Here is an 18,068-nt window from a genome sequence, read left to right as displayed (position 1 = left end):
GGGGAGGCACAAGCTGCTTGACTGGGCACGGGTGCCAAAGGAAAAGTTCAGCTTTGTGACTATAACCTAGTTAGGCTGGAAAACTTCTCCAGACTCTCAGAACTCACAAGTACAGTTAAGAAGTGTGTTCATGTGGAGACTGACTTAGTGATATGTGATAACACTGCAAAGATGGGTAGACAACTGGGCTGTAACTGGATCAGACTGTGTGATGCCAAGGATTTGTCTAGATGTGAAAGAGTTCAGATTTAGGCTGGGCTAGCCAAAACATTTGTTAACCTTCACTTAACAAGGTTTCCTTCCTTTGCAAATGGAGGTTAACACTTGTTTCAGTTTTGTCAATAACACAGGCTAGGATGCTTTAACTGGTGGGAAGACCTTGAGCTTGGCATAGTCCTTTCTGCACTAGAGGAGCATTCCCTTGAACGCTCCTACTGATTATACTGTACCTGCTAAGAGTTGTCTCTACTAAAGAGCAGATTAGAAGAATTTTGATTTCAAAATCACCAGTTATGTTGTCACAAGGACGCTGTAAAACACTTACACTTTAGTAGCTCAGTTCCATGCAACAAGCACCTTCATATCAGTTCAAAGGGCTCGAGACTTACCTTCTTACCTAAGCTTCTTTAACATCATTCACGACACTTGTTACCACAGAAACCTCAGCCACTGCTAGCAAAACAAGAGTCTTAACAACAGGAGCATTTCTGGTTTTTAAATGGCATTTTCTTGGGACAGCAAATGCCGTTGTTTTGTGTACATATGCTAATGACTGCTGGCCAGTCAAGCCTAGTGGTGAATATAGCATTGAGGGGAAAAAGAAGAGAGTAATCCCAGAGGTAAGGCAAGCCACACCATCCTCCTGAAAGTAACAAACACAGAAGGGGGGTTGGTTACTACTTTTCTTTACATCAAGTGCTCGGACTAGTCTGAATACATCTAGCCAATCTAACTGCTTTACTACAGGACAGGACAACATACCATATGTCGATACCACAAATCGTTTAATATCCATCTTTCACTTGGGTGGAGAAGGAAGAAGGAAATACAACTGTCTGAAGACTGTGTGTTTAACATCCCCCTCCAACCAACAGTTTAGCCTTTGTAGATCATATTTATTGTCCTCATTCAGTGGATCCATGAAATCTTTCCTTACAGCATATAGAGGACAAACACTGGGGAGAGAAGCCTAGGTTTAGAAGATGAACCCAGATATAGATAGCAGTGTGCTGCTCTTTAAAGCTCACAAAAGCTTAATCTAGTCAGTTCTAATGCACTACAGAAATAAGAAGTCAACAACAGCTTAGACTACAGAACAGCTCAGTTTGATATTTGATTAATGAAACAGTGATACGTCTGCAACTCAAAGTACTTGGACTGAGACTCTAAGAATAACATTCAGTCTATCACGAGCCAACTTCCAACCTCTTTCAAAAGCACCAGATTGCATTTTAAGGGTCTCCTCAAACAAGCAGGATTCCTAGTAGCATCTGAAGATTCCACAAGTATTTAATCGCATCTGCTAAGTGTTCATAAAAGATAGCGTGTTTGTTTTTCCATTGAAAAAATTAAGCTTAATAGCAGAAGTTGCATTTCTTAATGCTCCTACCACCATTATTTTATTTTGAAAGAATTTTTTTTGCCTTTTAAATCTGAGCAAAACATGTGCTAAGTTTTCAGTAGCTGCTTACTTCTACAGTACTGTTAGCTCTAGAAAATACCCCAGTTCTGTGCCCCAGTCCCCAAAAGCATTACTTACTGCACTTTTCCAAACAATTTCTGTACTATGAAGTCTGACATACTAGCATTTAGAAAGATTTCCTTTTAAGTATTTTGTACTGCATTCCCTCCTTTATCCCCATGACAAGCTTAAGACTTTGTTGCTTGGAAGATAAGTGACACCTGCCTTGAGGGCAGCTTTAAAGCCATGTTTAGAATCACACTGCTGTCATTAACAAGAACAATTCCTTAGTATTAGTTCAGAATTACAAAGTATATAAGAAATTATTTCTCTTAAAAGCAAGATAACTTCTTGTTTTAAGAAAGTGATTTGGCTGTATCAAGAACCTTAACCTAATCTTCTACAGCAGTCATTTTCACTACTATTCTATGTCTAAGCAACACATTAAAGGAAGCCAAGCTTCTGCCTCCGTGCCTAGCAGTTCATGCACTTCAAGTGACTGTTCCTCCCCTGAAATCAGTACTGTGACTACTTCCATATTAGGCAGAGGATTGACAGATGGTACTTTTCATTTCCCAGTTGTTTAAGGTTTCTCAAGTAGATCACACTACACAGACCAAGATAAATGAACAGCTGTAAGTAAAAGCCAGAAGACCCTTTCTTATATTTACCTGAGGAGCTGAAACTGCAGAAGGGGTTGAGGAGGGGAATAAGACATAGCATGCAAGTTTGCAGGCAGTAGTATCATAGGATTGAGCTTACAGAGACAGTTAAAATAACTGCACTTATTCTTCCACTCAGCAGTACCACACTGTTTGAGAAGATAAGAGGTGAGAACAACTTTTCCAAGTACGCACGACATACAAGAAGTAGTCGTAACACGTCAGTACGAGCAGTTGACACGTTCTCCCATAGATTTCTATGATTTCCAATCGAAGTTAAAAAAAAAAAAAAAAACACACAAAAAAAACCCCAAACAACCAACCTTGTTGTCCTGGAATCATTACACAACACATTGCTCAAAATATACTTCAAATATTTTACTGAGACCAACAAGAACTTGTAAATTCAACATGACTATCTCTAAGGCAATGGTGAAAAAAATAAAAAATGTATTACGATTTGACACTAGCTACAGATCGGAACCTGATTCTGATCTCACTTGAGCAACAACTGCATAAGAGTAAATTAAGTTCTACTCTTAAATACCAATTTACTGGAAATTACATTCCACACTCCATGTCTGTAACCTGTACAACCTTTTATTAGTTCAAGTCTTCAACTCCACTGCCTTTCAGCTTTTGGCTTCCATTCCAGTCTTTTAAGAGAAACCTGCCAAGACTTGCAGTAGCACACAAACCCCACCTTGCCATGTAGAAATCACTGGTATGTAGGGCTGAAAATGCAATCAGTCATTTGCTCACTGTCTGCACTGAAAATAAAGCTGGAAATACATCTAGAACAAGAAAAAAAAAATTAGATGAGACATCTCCCCTCCTAGCAAAAGCATATCAGAATATCCCTCACAATGTACGCAAGCCGTAAGTAGAGGCCCAGTAACCAAGCTGTAAGCTGAGTCCTTTCCCAAAAGGCACTTTGTGCAGCCTTAGAGCTTTGACAGATCTCTTATCTATTCCTCCAGGATACAGAAGAGCAGGGTGATTCTTTTAAAAGAAGCTGGTCTTTCATAAATCATTTCTGCAGAGGCCCAAATGGACTTCTCTTTCACATTATATTTGATTTCCTGTTAGCCCTGCTCATGAGTTCATCAAGCTGGCATCAAACAGGAATTCCCATACCCAGCTTACCTGCATTCACTCAGGTAACTTTTCTCAGACTGCCTTGGATGATGTATGGCTCAGTGATGCCATCTTTGGTATCAAACATTCTGCTTGAAGTTTTTCCAACCTTAAAGAGAAGCCAGCTACTAACCATTATAAAATCAGCATAGCTATTTTTTCTGTTTAGTTAACGGGAAAGGGAGAAGAGACTTATTTAGCTTCACAGATCATATTGAGCACAAAGATCTATTCTCACAATAGAATGAGATACAAACTAGTCTTGTTAACTCAAGGAGAAACGTCCCCATGAAGCAGCTGGAATTCTCAGTGATAGACTCCAGGCAAACTAACTAGAGAGCTTTAGGATATGTAAGTGCATGAACAACCTGCTATGGAGGTAATTCATTAAGTGAATTTACCAGCTATGGCACTATAATGATGTATGTACGCTCCCTCCCAAACGGGGAGGGTAAGCTCCTTGCTTTGCTGCAGTAAGAACTCCAGTTAAACACCAACAGGCAGTTACCTGCCTAGCGTTAATTTATACCCTAGATCATCTCCCAGTAACTCGTTTGTACAGCTACAGAATACAATGGGTGTTACCTTCATGTCTTAGAGATAAATTCAGTCAAATAAGAATTAACAGTGGGGGAGGAAAGACAGATCTTCAAATTCCTCACATTTCATTCCAGGTTTCTTAAATGGGCAGAAGATCAACTTCTGAATTTAAATGCCTTCTGAGTTCCTCCGATTTTTATATTCCATGCGTTTCAAAAAAGCATGCTTAGCAAGTACATAAAATCTTGCTATCCCAGAAATGAACACTACACAAAATATATTAATTTTTTTCAAAAATAAAGAGAAGTTAAAGGTCAGACAAGTTAGCTACCAATGCTCTCACAACATTAGTCCCTATTACATAATAATTTGCTGCTAGAAATGACTTGATTATAATCCTTGTCCTAATAGACATCACTCATTTCACGTCAGTCATTTCTTTGCAGCTAACTGGAATAGCAAGCATCAATCTGAGCAATGTTTTCACATATATTTCAAACTTGCTCATCTGTTTGCTCTGGCGTTTCAGATACAAATCCCAACCCCGCAAACTGTATTCCTGTAAATCGACTCAACTCCCTACACAGCACTATGACCTCAAAATCAGCTATAGGATAAGATAATGTTCTTCATGTCAAGAACAACCTTCCAAAAACAAGGAAAGCTATTTCCATCTTTCCTCCAGGACATCTTAAGAAGTTCAAGTTGCTGAAAATGTTTTGAGAAAGAGACCCAGTCGTTCTCCAGTAAGAGTAAAGTCTTAAGAACCAATGTATGTAAGTACTTCTGAAAACTTCCAGTTGTTTACAAATGACAAATACAGCAGGCCTGCCTATGCAGAAGCTTAGAAAATATTTTTGTGCCTTCCTCACCTTAAGCAGTCGAGATTAAAGACAAAACCCTAAAATACTAATGATTGGTATAGTAAGTTTGAGAAGTTAATGCAGCATTTAGCAGGAAGCTGGAAAACTGCACTCAAACTGGCAGCTTGCGGATCACATTGTAGGCACAGCATGCAGCAACAGTAAAAACAAGGAAACAATTCAGCCTGATTTTAAAGTTTAAAACTTCCCATTCAAAGACTGCCATGCCAGGATATCAAAAATCATCCCCATGCAGTCACTGTTCATGACTGCAGTGCAGTAACAAGCAACTTCAAACTTCACCTTACATAGAAAAGTTAGATTTAAGTGAACCTTGGCAGTTTTCCTTATGAACGTCCTTGGAACAGTTAGAAACTTTTACAGACTGTGCTAAGATGTACAACAGACTACTAACAACCGGCACAAAGTTAAAACTATTTTTATCACAGTGCTGAAGTGAAACCTGCGATCCAGCTTGCACTGGAGACTAAGACCACTGCAGTTCACTACCAAAGCAAGAAGAACACAGAATTTAATCTACCTGCATTTCCATTCGTGTATTACATCTGTTTTTTGCAGTTGGGCAAAACTCAAAAGTCAGAGAGGATGTGATATGTGCTCTTCTACTACATTGGGGGAAAATCCCCAGCCCTCCTCCCCTCCAACAGACCTGCTCTTATCCAGTCTAGCCAGCTTGAGGCAGCGTCCCTATTCTTATTAGGACAAGAAGAGACGACAATCCCTCATCCATCACAAGTATTTTGCTCCAGTCAGTAGTACTTTATTAGTACATTCAGTAAGCAAACATTAATCACTGATATTTAACCAAAACACAGGGACTGCACAAGGCACAAGGTACCTGAGAAGTATCAGCACTCCTGCAAGACCTGGCTCAAGCATTCCTGTCCATCCAAGATGAAGAAATGCTGCTCGGCCTCCTAAACTGGGAAAGACTGTTGTTATTTAAAGGAATGCTTTTATGATAGTTCAAGTAAAACTGTTCTGTGCTAGAACTGTTTCAGAAATGTCTTTAAGTCGCAGGCAGGTAAACATGAAAAGGAAGTAATAGAGCCTTCCTCAACCCCACTCCCTGCTTCCAAAAGAATTCTAGTTGAAACACCACAGAACTACTGCTATTATTTGAGGAGGAACTGTAACATCATTAGTGACTTTAGGGTAAGCTAGAAGGTAGTAGCTGTTAAGCAACACTTAGTAATGGTACAGGAGGAGTTATAGGCCTTTCCTGTTAATTTCTCCTCTTGTAACTATTCCTATCTACCACTCTGCTTTATTTCATTGTACAGAAAGCTCTTCTGCAGGCAGGCACAGATCATCCATAGCTGTACATGCAGACCCTACCAGTTAAGTCATCCCATGCCTAAAGTACACAAGCAACTTAACAGTGACATGTACCATCATTACTGGTGGAAGCAGGCGCAGCTACCTCAAAGGCCGTTTATTACAAGTGTGCTGGCACTTTTATGACCCTGAGACAGTTATGCAATGCTCTGATACTTTGAGATTATTAAAATCCATAGTGATGAAAACACAGAGAACCGTCAAAGAAAATTCAGCAGTGCCTGTGGGGGAGAAACCAGTACTCACACAGTAAAGCAGTATCGTATCCTCAATTCAGTCTCTGGACTCTTTTAAATTATTAAAATCGCAATGCTGCCAAACACAATCAAACATTTCCACATGCTCAGAAGCATTGCCTTTTCCTCCCTATAAAAAGAGTCAGCGGAGTAGCCACTCCGCACCTGCCAGTTTACAGCCCGGTTAGATTTCCCAGTCTCTAGCCGGCTTGCAAATGAGGCAATTGAAACCAATAGTGGCACATGGCATCTGCTAGATTTTGTTTAATCGTGCCCAGTCCAATCCTTCTGCTTCCAAATTAAGTGAGAGTTATACAACAAAGACGTTAAAATAGTTCAGTGTTCTAATGCAGCGCTAAAAACCTCACACGATTCAACTTCGCGTCCAAGTCAGTACAGTCCTCGCAAGCCCCAGGTCCACCCTCACGCGGAGCGTGGCAGGGAGAGGGTTACAAGCTCTCAGCTTTTAAGCTATTCTTGAGAATAAAAACACATTAAAGAAAACATACTGCGCATACTCCAGCACAGCCGAGGCTCACCACCGAGCCACAGCCATGTCCCATCACCACCAGAGGATAGATCGCAGGCAGGAACAGCACTGACGGTGGAGGGCACCGGCTCCGGGGGTGTGGGGGGTGTGGGGGAAATCAGCCGCCTCCTGCCCCGCGCTGCCCCCTCCGCAGGTGGACGCGGCTCCGAGGAAGCGGGCGCCCTCCGGGCTGCCTCGCCCCGGCCCCGGCGGCGTGCCAGCCCGGCGCCCCCCGGCCCCGCCGGGCGGCCCCAGCCGCACGCCGGCCCGCGGCCCCCCGCGACGTACGCACCGGCGGAGAGTAAGGGCACCGGCCCCCGGCCCGCGCCGCCGGCCGCCCCCGCTCCGGTACGGGCCGCCGTCCGCACAGCGGGAGGCCCCCGGCCGCGCAAGGGAGAGCGGGGTGACCCCGCGCGGGAGCGAGCGGCGGGGCCGCCGCGCCGGCTTCCCCCGGCCGCCCCTCGAGAGCTGGGCGTCGGGGCGGGCGGCCGCCCCCGCCATTTTGAGGAGGGGGGGGGGGGGGGGGAGACAGCGGGGCCTCCCCCGGCGCCGCCCGCCGACAACTCCAGCCGCCCAGCCCCGCGTTCTCCTGCGGGCAGCCCCGCCGCCGCCGGCCCGCCGCCGCCGCCCGCCCGGGGCGCGGGGTGAGGAGGGAGGGTTGGGGGGGGGGGGGGAACCGCGTTACCTGCCGGGTCGGGCCGTTGGCGGGCCGGACCCGCGCGCCGCGCCGCGTCCCTTTCCGCCATCTTGTCCGGGTTTAAAATTAACTCGCCGTGACGTCAGAGCTCCGCCGCGAGACCTTTATCGCCCGCCGGCGGCAGCGCGCGGGCAGGGCGGGTCCTAGCGCCCCCGGCTGCCCGCCCAGGGAGGGGGAGGAGCGGCGCACGCGCGGCCCGCGACCCGCCCCCCCACACCTCCTCAATCCCAGGGCGGCGCATGCGCCGTCGCTCTCGGCCCGCGCCCGCCTCACCGCCCGGTGCCGGGGCGATGGGGGCCGCGGCCCCGGGGAAAGGAGACGGGAGTCCCCCGGCTGCACCGGGAGGGAGCCTCCCCTCCGCCCGAGGGGACCGGCGAAGCCCCAGGCGGCGCGGGGGGGGGGGGGGAAGGCCCTCTCGCTGCTGCGGGAGAGACGCACAAACACACACACAGAGCCCCCCTCGCGGCCCTGCGCCCCGCCGTCGAGTGAAACACGGAGGGCGCGGGGCTCCAGCGCTGTTGGGCGGCAGGGACGTCGAGGGGCTCGGAGAGCAGCGGCGTGTTTCGGGCAAAGGGATGAAAGATGGCACAGCGGGTGAGGAGGCCCCGAGGGCTGCGGGAAACGCCTCAGGGCGAGCGTCCCTCAGGGATCCCTCGCTAGTCATCGGCCCACCGCTCCCAGTCATCGGCCCGCCACTCCCCAGCGCAGCTCGCTCGGGTAGAAAACACGGCCTGCCGCCCGCATGCCACCAGGCCCATCACTGAAGGCTCCCTGATGGCGTCCATCTCTGTCTGCGCCGCACTGCTGTCCCGCCGGGCCCTCACTTCTCCTTTTTGCACCTCAGTTGGGCCACGGGGACAGCTGGGAAAGCGACCCAAGCGCTCTGTGTTTCTGGCAGTAACGCCAGCTCCTCGCTCTTGAGGTCTCGCTCGCTGTGGCACTGCTGCTGCTTTTGGGCTGGAAACACACAAAACGACGGCTGTAAATCAGAACAAGCCACACGTTCCCAAGGGACCAAACATTCCTGCTGTTACTGGGTTTTGCAAGAGTCTTGTTCCTCTAAACCTAAACTGACCTTCCTGCGTCCTTTTAAAAGGCTAACTGTTAAAGCTAGCTGCCTTTACTACACAAAGGTTTTAGGTCTGTGAGGCTTCCTATTGCTAAAGGTCACGTAAACCTTCACAGTCAAGTTGGTCGGTGTGACCTTGTCAAGACAACATATTTGTCTGATAAATCAGCATGTGAAGTGGGCAACAGCTTTGCAAAAACCCACCTCACCGTGGTAATGATCTCTGTAGAAACCATTTTTCTCAAAGTCTTGAGCTATGCTAACTTACTTGGTCCTGGAGCTGCAACTTTTGAGTGACAGCAATCTAAAAAACAAGCAGAGTTTGGCTCTGTCTAAACAGAGGTGGAGGGAAAGCTCGGAAGAGATCTTGAAAGCAAAAACAAACAGGCTGTCGTGGCACTTGGAAATGCTTTAGAAACCTTCTCAAAACCCCACTTTCGGTCCTTTACTACTGAGGTAGCACAGAAGGGTCTTCCTGACATTGGGGTCCATTAAACTTGGTGCTGTGCTTACAGTGGCAGTCCCTTGCCTTGGAGAGTTTAATGTCTAAAACACATCAAAAAGACATTAAAATGTCTAAAAGGTGCTGTAACCACAGCAAGTGAGAACTGCAGAGGGATGCAATGATCAAACTAATATATATTCAATTCTAGTTATGCCACTTGGAATAATAAAATATGCAATGCTGTAAAACTGTCAAGAACTTCATTATTCTAGATTTACATCAGCATAAATGGAAGCAAGATTCAACCCCTTTGTGCAGAAGTCTTGGTATGCATGCTAGGAAAAAACATTGCCATTGGCCTTTTGCAGTTTAACACCCTCTACTTATTTGGGGAAAATGAGTGTGCCATTGCCTGTCCTAATCTCATCCCAAGTCAAGAGGAAAACCTTTCCTGACATCAGAAAGAAGGCAGAGCACACTCTGCATACAGAGGTATTTCAGAGATGCAAAGGAAAATAGGTTGAAGTAAAACACATTGAAAGCTAGAAACACTGTTAACTGACAGACTTAAGCTTCAGCAGCTCAGTAAGAAAACTAAAAAACTGGGAAAAAAACCCACGATACTAAAGAAGTTTCCCAGTTCTGTTGTTAGTAAACAGGCTTGGTTTCTGATCAAGTCTGGAACAGTTTACGCAGAGAAGTTTGAAATAGCGCATATACAGACAGATAGATTTCTGCTCCGTGCAACAGGATTTGCTGCTGCTGTAATGTGAGAACAGAAGTCAAGAACTTGGAGGTCAGAAAGCTCAACTTTAATTCTGTCCTTTCATGTTTGCAGGAAGGAAGGAGACATTTTCTGAGCTGAGGATTTTACTGTCAACATGTCATCCGCTGGCTGCAAAGGGCCCCATCTCCGCCACACTCCCAGCTCCATGCCACTTTCCTCTGAGCCAGGCTATGCAAGGAGTTAGCACTGAAACTGCTTAAGCTAGCCGTGGATTTGGCCTGAAAGGAGCGTGGGAGCAACTGCACAAACCACTGGCAGGCTGTGGTGGAAAGGGACCGCGCGAGCAGGAGGACACGTCTAACTCACAAGTGCAGCTTGGGCCAGTAGTCCCCTCAGCCAGCAAAGGCAGAGTTTTGCGCTACAGACAGCATCTTCTCCTGGATTTGGCCATGCTGGCTTAAAAAACTGCTGTCCCAAGCTTGTCCCCAGCCCACGTTGGGCCAGTCAACACAACCAGTGTCATCAGCGCAATGAGCCAGCTCTGCCCAAGGCAAAGGCTGCTCAGCCACCCTGCTGGGTAAGCTGTCCCCTCCCACAGCTGGAAGGGAAACGGATCCACCACAATGTCTCCTGGCCTTCAGGCAGCATGCCACGGCAGGAGACAGAACAGTTCCAGACCCATGCAGGTAGAGTCACCCACTGGACACTAGAAAAGGCCAGATCAGACTCAGGTTCTTTATGCCTTTCTTTTTAAAATTCTTCTCTATCCCTGTCAGCTAACCTGTGTAATGCTGCTGGCTTTGTTTAAGGTGACCTTCATGATGACAAATCCGTAAGCCAAAGACCCACCTGAAGCATGCTGAACACCACTCCTGGGCTGGGGAAGAGAGTAACGCCCCATCCTGAAGGGCTGAGGGTCCTGGGATGAGCTGGAGAGGTCTCTGTTGGTGGTACCGCACTTACCAACATCTTTCCTCATCTGCTTCAGGCTGCAGAGTCCAAGCTAGTGACAAGGCGTCAGTCTTCTCTCCAGGCTACGCAGCACTGCAGGCAGCTGGGAGCTGAGGACAAGCAGCCATGAGATAAAGGTGGTTCTGGCAGCCCCCACCGTCCGCAGCAATAAGGTGCCTCCAACCCCTTGGCTGCCGTCCCTAGGGCCACCCAGGGCTTCTCAAGAGAGAAGACTGGGGAGGCGAGGAGGGGTGCAGCCCTGCAGTGGTGAACCAGCACTGGCACTGGGAACAGCCAGGGCAGACGGTGGTCAGCTGCCCTCCCACCAGACACCACCAAGGGAGCTGCATCACTCGGGCAAGCCTGAGATTTCCAAACAGTCCCCCACTGGGAAATCCGCCTGGATCTCCGGCTTGTTCCCAGGGGCAAACACGTGCCCTCCGAGAGTTTGGAAAAACCCTGCAAGGCACCTCGTCTCACTTTTCTCTGAGAAGCGCCCAGGCTGCGGCACCACGGTCCTACTCGTGGGCTTCACCTACTCACAGCTTCCTACCTCTTCCAGTTGGAGCCCTCCTCCCCTCTGCACAGTGCCAGCAGGGACTGGAGGCTGTGCTGCCCACCGAGCCCCTGCCCTCTCTGCAGCTGGATCCTCCCGTTGGCTCCCTTTTCCCATCACCAGTCCCTGCGCCCTGCCCACATGCAGAAACACACTGCTTAGTCCTGCCCAGGCTGGCTGGTGTTTGCCTCACCACCTCTGCGAGGATCTCAGCTCCATAAAGAGGCAAGCTTGGTTTCATATGCATTTTTTCTGATGTTCACCATTCCCCAAGAGCATCTCCCTTAGATTCAGGGGTGCCTTCATCTGTCACAAAGGTGATCTAAAAGTTGCCGTGTGTCACTAGAGAGTGCCCAGCGCAACCTCAAGCTTGTAGCTACCTGCGTGTCTTTGCACGACCTGGGGCTTGCCCAAGCAAAGCCAAGGTGGGACTCAGCATGGATCCAAACCTGGTTCTCCTGCAGGCTTCCCAGCAGAGAGCTCCCAGAAAGCAGAGAGGCTGTTGGGAGCAGAAAGCAAATTGGGAAGGAGGGGGAAAAAAACAATTTACCAAATCTCCTGAACCTGCAGCTGTCCCACATGCTGAGAGGACATGCCTTTTTAGCTGGCAGCAGCACACATGCTCAAGACACAGACAGCAGCCCCTTGCATACCACTCATTTTTAGCAAGCCGAGTGGGAGACCCATCCCATTCTGCCCTGGTGATGACTCAAGAGCTGCTCTTCTGGGGAGGAGGGATGAAATAACATTGAATTTTAGCTGCTGTCAGAGCAGCTCAGAGCAGGTTGCTAGGCACCAGCTGCAGGAATTGCCCGCAGGTGCTTTCACAGGAGGGGTTGGGCTAGTTTACCCACTGCAGCCCAGTGCCAAATACCTTTGAAAGGGGCATAATCCATTCTCAGCCTGAAGCAGCTATTGCATAATCTCCCCAGCATTAAAGGTTTAAATCGAGGGGCTGTGGCGCAGCCCGGGGAGGGGCAGCGGGCAGACTCCGGAGCCCCCCATGCCTGCACAGTACGTGTTAGTGGGGCTCTCGGGGGTGGCGGTATGCAGCCTGCCCATGGAGGTGGCAGTCTCACAGGTGGGAATGGCAGCCGTCTCCCCCATCCTGCCCTGTCTTCCCTTATCAGGGTGATCAAAGCCTTCGAAGGATTAAATGGCTAAGTGGTTTTCTTCTGCTCCTGGGAATGAAGCTCTATAGCCAGCTGCAGCTTTCATGTGCAAGCATTTGCTCAAACGGACTCCTATGATTTGGGCCTGTGCGATTTCCATCTCACTGTTATGCAAGAGCACAACAAGATGAGGCTGCTTTTAAAGCCTGGGCTAGATACTGACTCCTGTGGAGGTTGCAGTGCTGCTTGGAGTGCCAATACACCTGCAAACCCCAGGGCCACCCCGCTGCGGAGATGGCTCTGTCTACACCCAGTACGCTGCCTCCAGCCTCACCCGGAGGACGTGTCTGCCTACCCGCTGCCTGCTCTGCAGTGCATTTTGACCTGCCTCTCTAAAAATGAGACCAGCTCTGCTACTGGGAAGTATGCCCACATATGTTAAATGCCAGGATGGTGAAATGCATTTCCACACAGGCTTTAAATTGCTTTTTCTCACCTGACCTGGGCATCTCTAAGCATCTCCAGTGTTCAGGTCCCCTTGGTGGCATTTCCTGATGGCTCCTTAGGCCATCAAGGCCACCACAGAGAAAGAACCTTTCCACAGCCCCAGACTCTAGTTCCCAAACCTCTTGTCCTAGAAAAAGAGGAATTGCTCCAGCTGTCTCTGTGATGCCCCTCAAATGTCTTGCAGAGATAATCACACCAGCCTCTGAACCATACAGCCTCCTCCAAGGCACAGAGCTGTGTCTGCTTTGCTGGTACAAACAGCAAGGCACTTGGCTCAAGGAAGGAGTCCCCAGTGGTGCCGACGCGATCGGTGATACCATGCTTCAGCCCGCACTACTAGTGCTTTTTCTGCATGGTGCAGCATGCAAATATCAGGTTACCAGAGACAATTTGGGATGAGAGAAAGTACTCCACCATCACAGAGGCATCAGCGTCATTTCAGAGTCTCACTAGGAAAAATGCTGTGTAGATGTTTTATTCTTTAATGTAATAAAATAAGACTGATTGCTTAGTGTGCTGAGGGTATTTGCTAGGGAACACTCCTATCAGCATGGACTGTAGCTTTTAGAAAAGGATATTTGTCCTTGCAGCTTAACCGATCTTTCATATCACAAGCCAACTCCTCTTTTATGGGGCAAAGCATCACTGTGTGATACTGATTTGAGTGAAGCGGTGCAGCTTTACACCTGGGGAGGGTATTTTGCATTAAGCCCTGCGCAGGCAGACCTGGCTCCTGGTTGCGTGTGGGGTTGAGTATGATTGCCCTGGCATACAAAGGGTGCTAATTACACAGCAGAGTTTATTTGCATCCTTTGCAGCTACATGACTGGCTCTGCTGGGCGAGATTTACAGGTCCTCACAAGGAGGCAGGTGGTTTCTTCCCAGGGTTTCACATGGTTTCTTCCCATGCAAGTCCAGACTAGCTGCATAGAGATGAGTTTAAAAGAGGGGTTCTGCTGTGAATTTCCACAGCACCAGAGAAGCTGAGTTGCAGCTCTTATTGTCCTCTCCTGGAAGGCAAACCCCGTCCAACACAGGGTCCCACACACACCCTTGGATGAGGCTGCATTAGCCCGTTGCTCCATCAGGACGGGTTTGGATGCAATTTAGCACGTGGTCACAGCCCACCCTGCCCAGCTCAGGAGAAGTTTTGGACAAGCGTGGGCTGCCTCGCCAAGGACTCGGGTACCTTGAAGACATGGTAGCTGTCGGCAGGAGCTGGAGTGAGACCCAGTGACAGCAGCTACAGGAAACCCCAGGTCAGATGGGGACCTGAGCTTCTCCCAACAGCCCTGTGGGCTTACGAGAGGGTGCCTGGGGCAGCAGCACCCTCCAGGGCTGGGATAACTGCTACGCTCTGCTCTGAACCAGGCCTGGAGCTGGGGCACGATCCTTAATACACTGATGAAACTGTCTGGATCCAATCTCTGGCATCTAATCAACAGCTTGGGGCTGAGTCTAGACATGAAGGACCGGACCAGTTCTGCCATCTGCGTTTCCAGGTTCAGTCTGGCCTCTGGGCCAAGCTACGGACACAAAGCAGAATGTGCCATTTAATCTGACTGGATTAATGTGTGAATTTAATTAGATTTAATCTACTCTCAATAAAATCTAGAACACGCTGTAGAAAAGTGGCATTTAATCTTTCTCCAAGCCTCTTTGTATGTGTCTGAGCAGGGGGCCCGCAGCATAGCCATGGGCAATCGCAATGAAACAAGAAGCCAAGTTTTAGCAGCACCCAGAGTATGGGGCTGAGATCAACGTCCTGTCGTCTTCAGATTTATGCTGGTCGGATTCAGAGGTTCTCCTGCCCCAAACCTCTCTGTGTGACAGAGGAGAGCATGGGGAAGGCAGAGGAATGTGGGGAAGGCATGGTCACGGGGACTGGTACCCACCAGCCCCAGCCCTGCTCCTGCACTTGCTTGAGAGGCAGCAGAGCTTGTGTCGAGGGGGTCCCCGCGTTCGTCTCAGTGCTCTCAGGAACTGCAGAGGGCTGTGCTGCTCCACAGGAATTTCAGCAACTGCAGGTCTCCCCTTGCCAAGCTGCGAAACGCACTCCCATGGGCCAGGAGAACGTGTCAAAATAAAGGTGGCCACTCCAATGCCACCAAAGCAAAGTGCACGTGTCCTTTGGGAAAAGCACAGTGCCAGGTTGCTGCTGGGGACTGCTCATCGAGAGCATGGCTGGGTCCTCCAGGAAGACTGTACCTGAACCCATTGGTTCAGGTGCTGTCCTGTACACTAGCTCCATGTCAGCTTGCTCTGTGCACCCAAAAAGCACAGTATCGCACCAGTTTTGATCACGTTTAGGTAGTTTGACAAAAGAAGGCTCCAGTGGCTCATCACAAGGAAAAACATTAAATGATTTGGAAATATTAATCAGGGGGATATCAGCTATTTTGTGCAGCTCAAGTAGCACTAACTTGCAAGAAAGAGAGAAATAGTGAGGGAAGGAGAGGGAGAAGGCATTTTACTCCTTTCCTGATTCTGCCTGCCCTGGATAAATGCAGCCTGGCTGTAGCAGAGGGCTGGACGGTTAGCTGCCCAAACCAAAGGCAAATTCATTTGAGATCCAGGGATTAAGATACAATCATTTGATCTCAGATTAAACAGTGGATGAGCACCACAAAGGATAGCTTAAAACATTTGGAAAGGTGTTAAGGAAAATCAAGCAGGATTAAATAACAAAATAGCTGCATTAAGCTAAAATGCTGCCCCGGATCATAGGAAGCCGGGCACCGAAGAGCCTGCCGGCAGGGACAGTCGAGCACGCTCAGTGCCACGGCTCTGCAGTGTTTGGAGGGGTTGAGCGATTGACTGTATGGGAAGAGCAGGGCAGCTTGCCGTCTGGGGCAGGTGAGCCGTGATCCAGCAGAGCCAATGTCCCACCCCAGCCCCACCACTCCCATTCAGGGCTCTCTGGGGATGGCACAAAGGTGGCTCAGGGTCCCCGCTGACCCAGAGCAACCTCGGGGATGGAGCAGAAGGGACCGCAGGGGGACCCAGCTCATGACTCCCGCCAGCTTTGCGAGCAGCGTTTCGGGAGGGGAGCAGAGGCTGCCACATGGCTGTCATTCCTGATAAGGGATGTTTGGCGGGTGCATGAGACGCTTCACATCATCCCAGGCCTCTGGTGCTCCTGCACTGGCGCTGGCCTCCAGCTGCCAGGCTGGTTCTTGGCACGGCCCCACTGCTTGCGGTACCCTGACCTCTGCGTGGGAAGATGCAGAGCAAAACTGAGAAGCCCAGAGCATCTTTCCTCCACCACCACAGGGCCACGCTGGTGCCCTGCTCTGCCAGCGCAGGATTCGGGGGGAAAAAACACAATTGAGGGATAACTCGAGCCGCCTCAGTGCCGACCAGCTGTCCCCCTGCGTTTCCATTTCTCACCCACCCTCTGAGTTGAAAACAACAGGAACTCGCCCTGCCCCACACCAGTTTGTTGCTTGTATTAACTGCACGCCCTCACCCTGAGGGGAGCATGGCCACCTGCCAAAAAACCTTATTAGGAAGAAATTATCCAGCAAAAATAGGCTAGCTAGCTGCAAGTACGTGCTCGAGGACGGCAACCCCAGGCTCGGGCTCTGAGCGCAGTGTGGCTTCTTCCCAGCCTTGCTTTGGGAGCTTTTGGGAACTTTCCCCGCCAGTGTGGTTTCTTTTCCTGGACTTGGCCTGTATTTCCTAGGACAAATCATCCAGCTCCCTCAAGTGACTGCTCACTTGCAGCCAGCAGGGATCATCGCTAGCCATTCCCACAGGTTTCCCGATGTCCTCCACATGCCCGTTTTGGCTTTGTTCTGCAGCACCTTTGAAATCATTAATAAAGTGCTGTTAAATGGGTGTCAGTCCTAGATGGGCAGCACCACCTGAAATTAGTGCCTGGGGACTGTGGCACTGGCCCAACCCTACATGCTGGTAGCCACTGCATGGGGGGTCCACAGCTTAGCCCCAGCGTTTGCTCCACCGCAGCTTTACGAAATGCAGAGAGCAGCCGTGAGGCTGGGGGACACAGAGCTGTGCTGGATGGATGCCGGGTCTCCATTGGGTCTGGGCAAGGTGCAGCGGGAGCTGACGGCCATCAGCTGGCAGAGACCCAGTGTCCCAGCAACAGACACGGGTCCCTGCTTGCACCCATTGAGCCACAGTGTCCCGCAGATAACACCAGCCTTTTCTCACAGTGGCCAAAGCCACCTCCCCACTGCAAACATTGGGCCGCCGGCTTTACAAATGGGTTGTGCCCTTGCAAGGCTGGTGCCTCCATCACCAAAAAGCACCTTGCAACGAGGAACCGCAACGCTGGGAAGGGTCCGAGTGTGGGACTGCCCGAAAGCACATAACTGCTTTTCATTCTTCTTCTTCTTCTTGTCCAAGGGACAGCGGTCCTGCAAACCACAGTCTGTTTTCCAGGCAGCCCCACTGCCAGCCGCAGCCACCTGGCAGGCGCAGTGACCCCGAGTGATTATTTAACAGCGGATTGTATAACAGAGCGGGGCAGACGTTACATTTCTGTCCCTGACCTCAGCCCTGGGACTTCTCCCACCCAGAAAACTTCCAGTCTAATCTTTCAGACCTTGAGGGAGCAGCCTTGGGCATCTGACACCATCCTTCAGAGACGAGCGATCAGTGGGGACCAGGTAGCTCTGGGCAGGAACGGGTGTCCCAGCACGTCGCAGTCCCACAGAGGGGAGAAGAGGAGGGAGCCTAATGCCCCACCAAGGAGCCCAGACCCTGCTGAAATGCTCAGGCTGACCCTGCAAAGCCCCCCCCTGCTTCCTGGTATCCATCTAAATAAAGCACTACAGTTGCCTCTCCATGTCAGGATGAGCTGTGCCGGCAAGGCGAAGATGGATCAGCTGGCCTTGGGTAGGGCAAGCCATCTCCAACAGCTGCCCCGGGGACCAGCCACGCTGCCTCTGGGGTCTGGGAGTAGCTGAGCCCCTCGGACCTGCCCCAGCAGGGGTGGGCAGTGCCCGGGAGGCAGGGGAGAGGTGTCTGCT

General features: G+C 49.9%; 1 protein-coding gene across 4 annotated transcripts in view; it reads right to left on the bottom strand.

Annotated features, from left to right (window-relative positions):
- ATL2 (atlastin GTPase 2) overlaps positions 1 to 11,545 on the bottom strand; it is a 43,969-nt gene extending 32,424 nt beyond the window's left edge. For 2 of the 4 annotated variants that reach the window (XR_005931631.1, XM_041121061.1), the window contains exons 1-2: positions 11,377 to 11,545; positions 10,795 to 11,006 (exon numbers count right to left, since the gene is read on the bottom strand). Coding sequence is in view for 3 of the 4 variants with exons in the window: in XM_041121061.1 (XP_040976995.1) it covers positions 10,795 to 10,924 (130 nt within the window). In the remaining variant the exon portion in view is untranslated. The remainder of the gene's footprint in view (positions 1 to 10,794; positions 11,007 to 11,376) is intronic. The other 2 variants (XM_030037964.2, XM_030037981.2) reach the window with 2 other exon arrangements.
- Positions 11,546 to 18,068: the final 6,523 nt, after the last annotated feature.

Source organism: Aquila chrysaetos, chromosome 2, assembly GCF_900496995.4.
Source record: "Aquila chrysaetos chrysaetos chromosome 2, bAquChr1.4, whole genome shotgun sequence".
NCBI classification, from domain to species: Eukaryota; Metazoa; Chordata; class Aves; order Accipitriformes; family Accipitridae; genus Aquila; species Aquila chrysaetos.
This window is presented reverse-complemented; position numbering and strand designations above follow the sequence as displayed.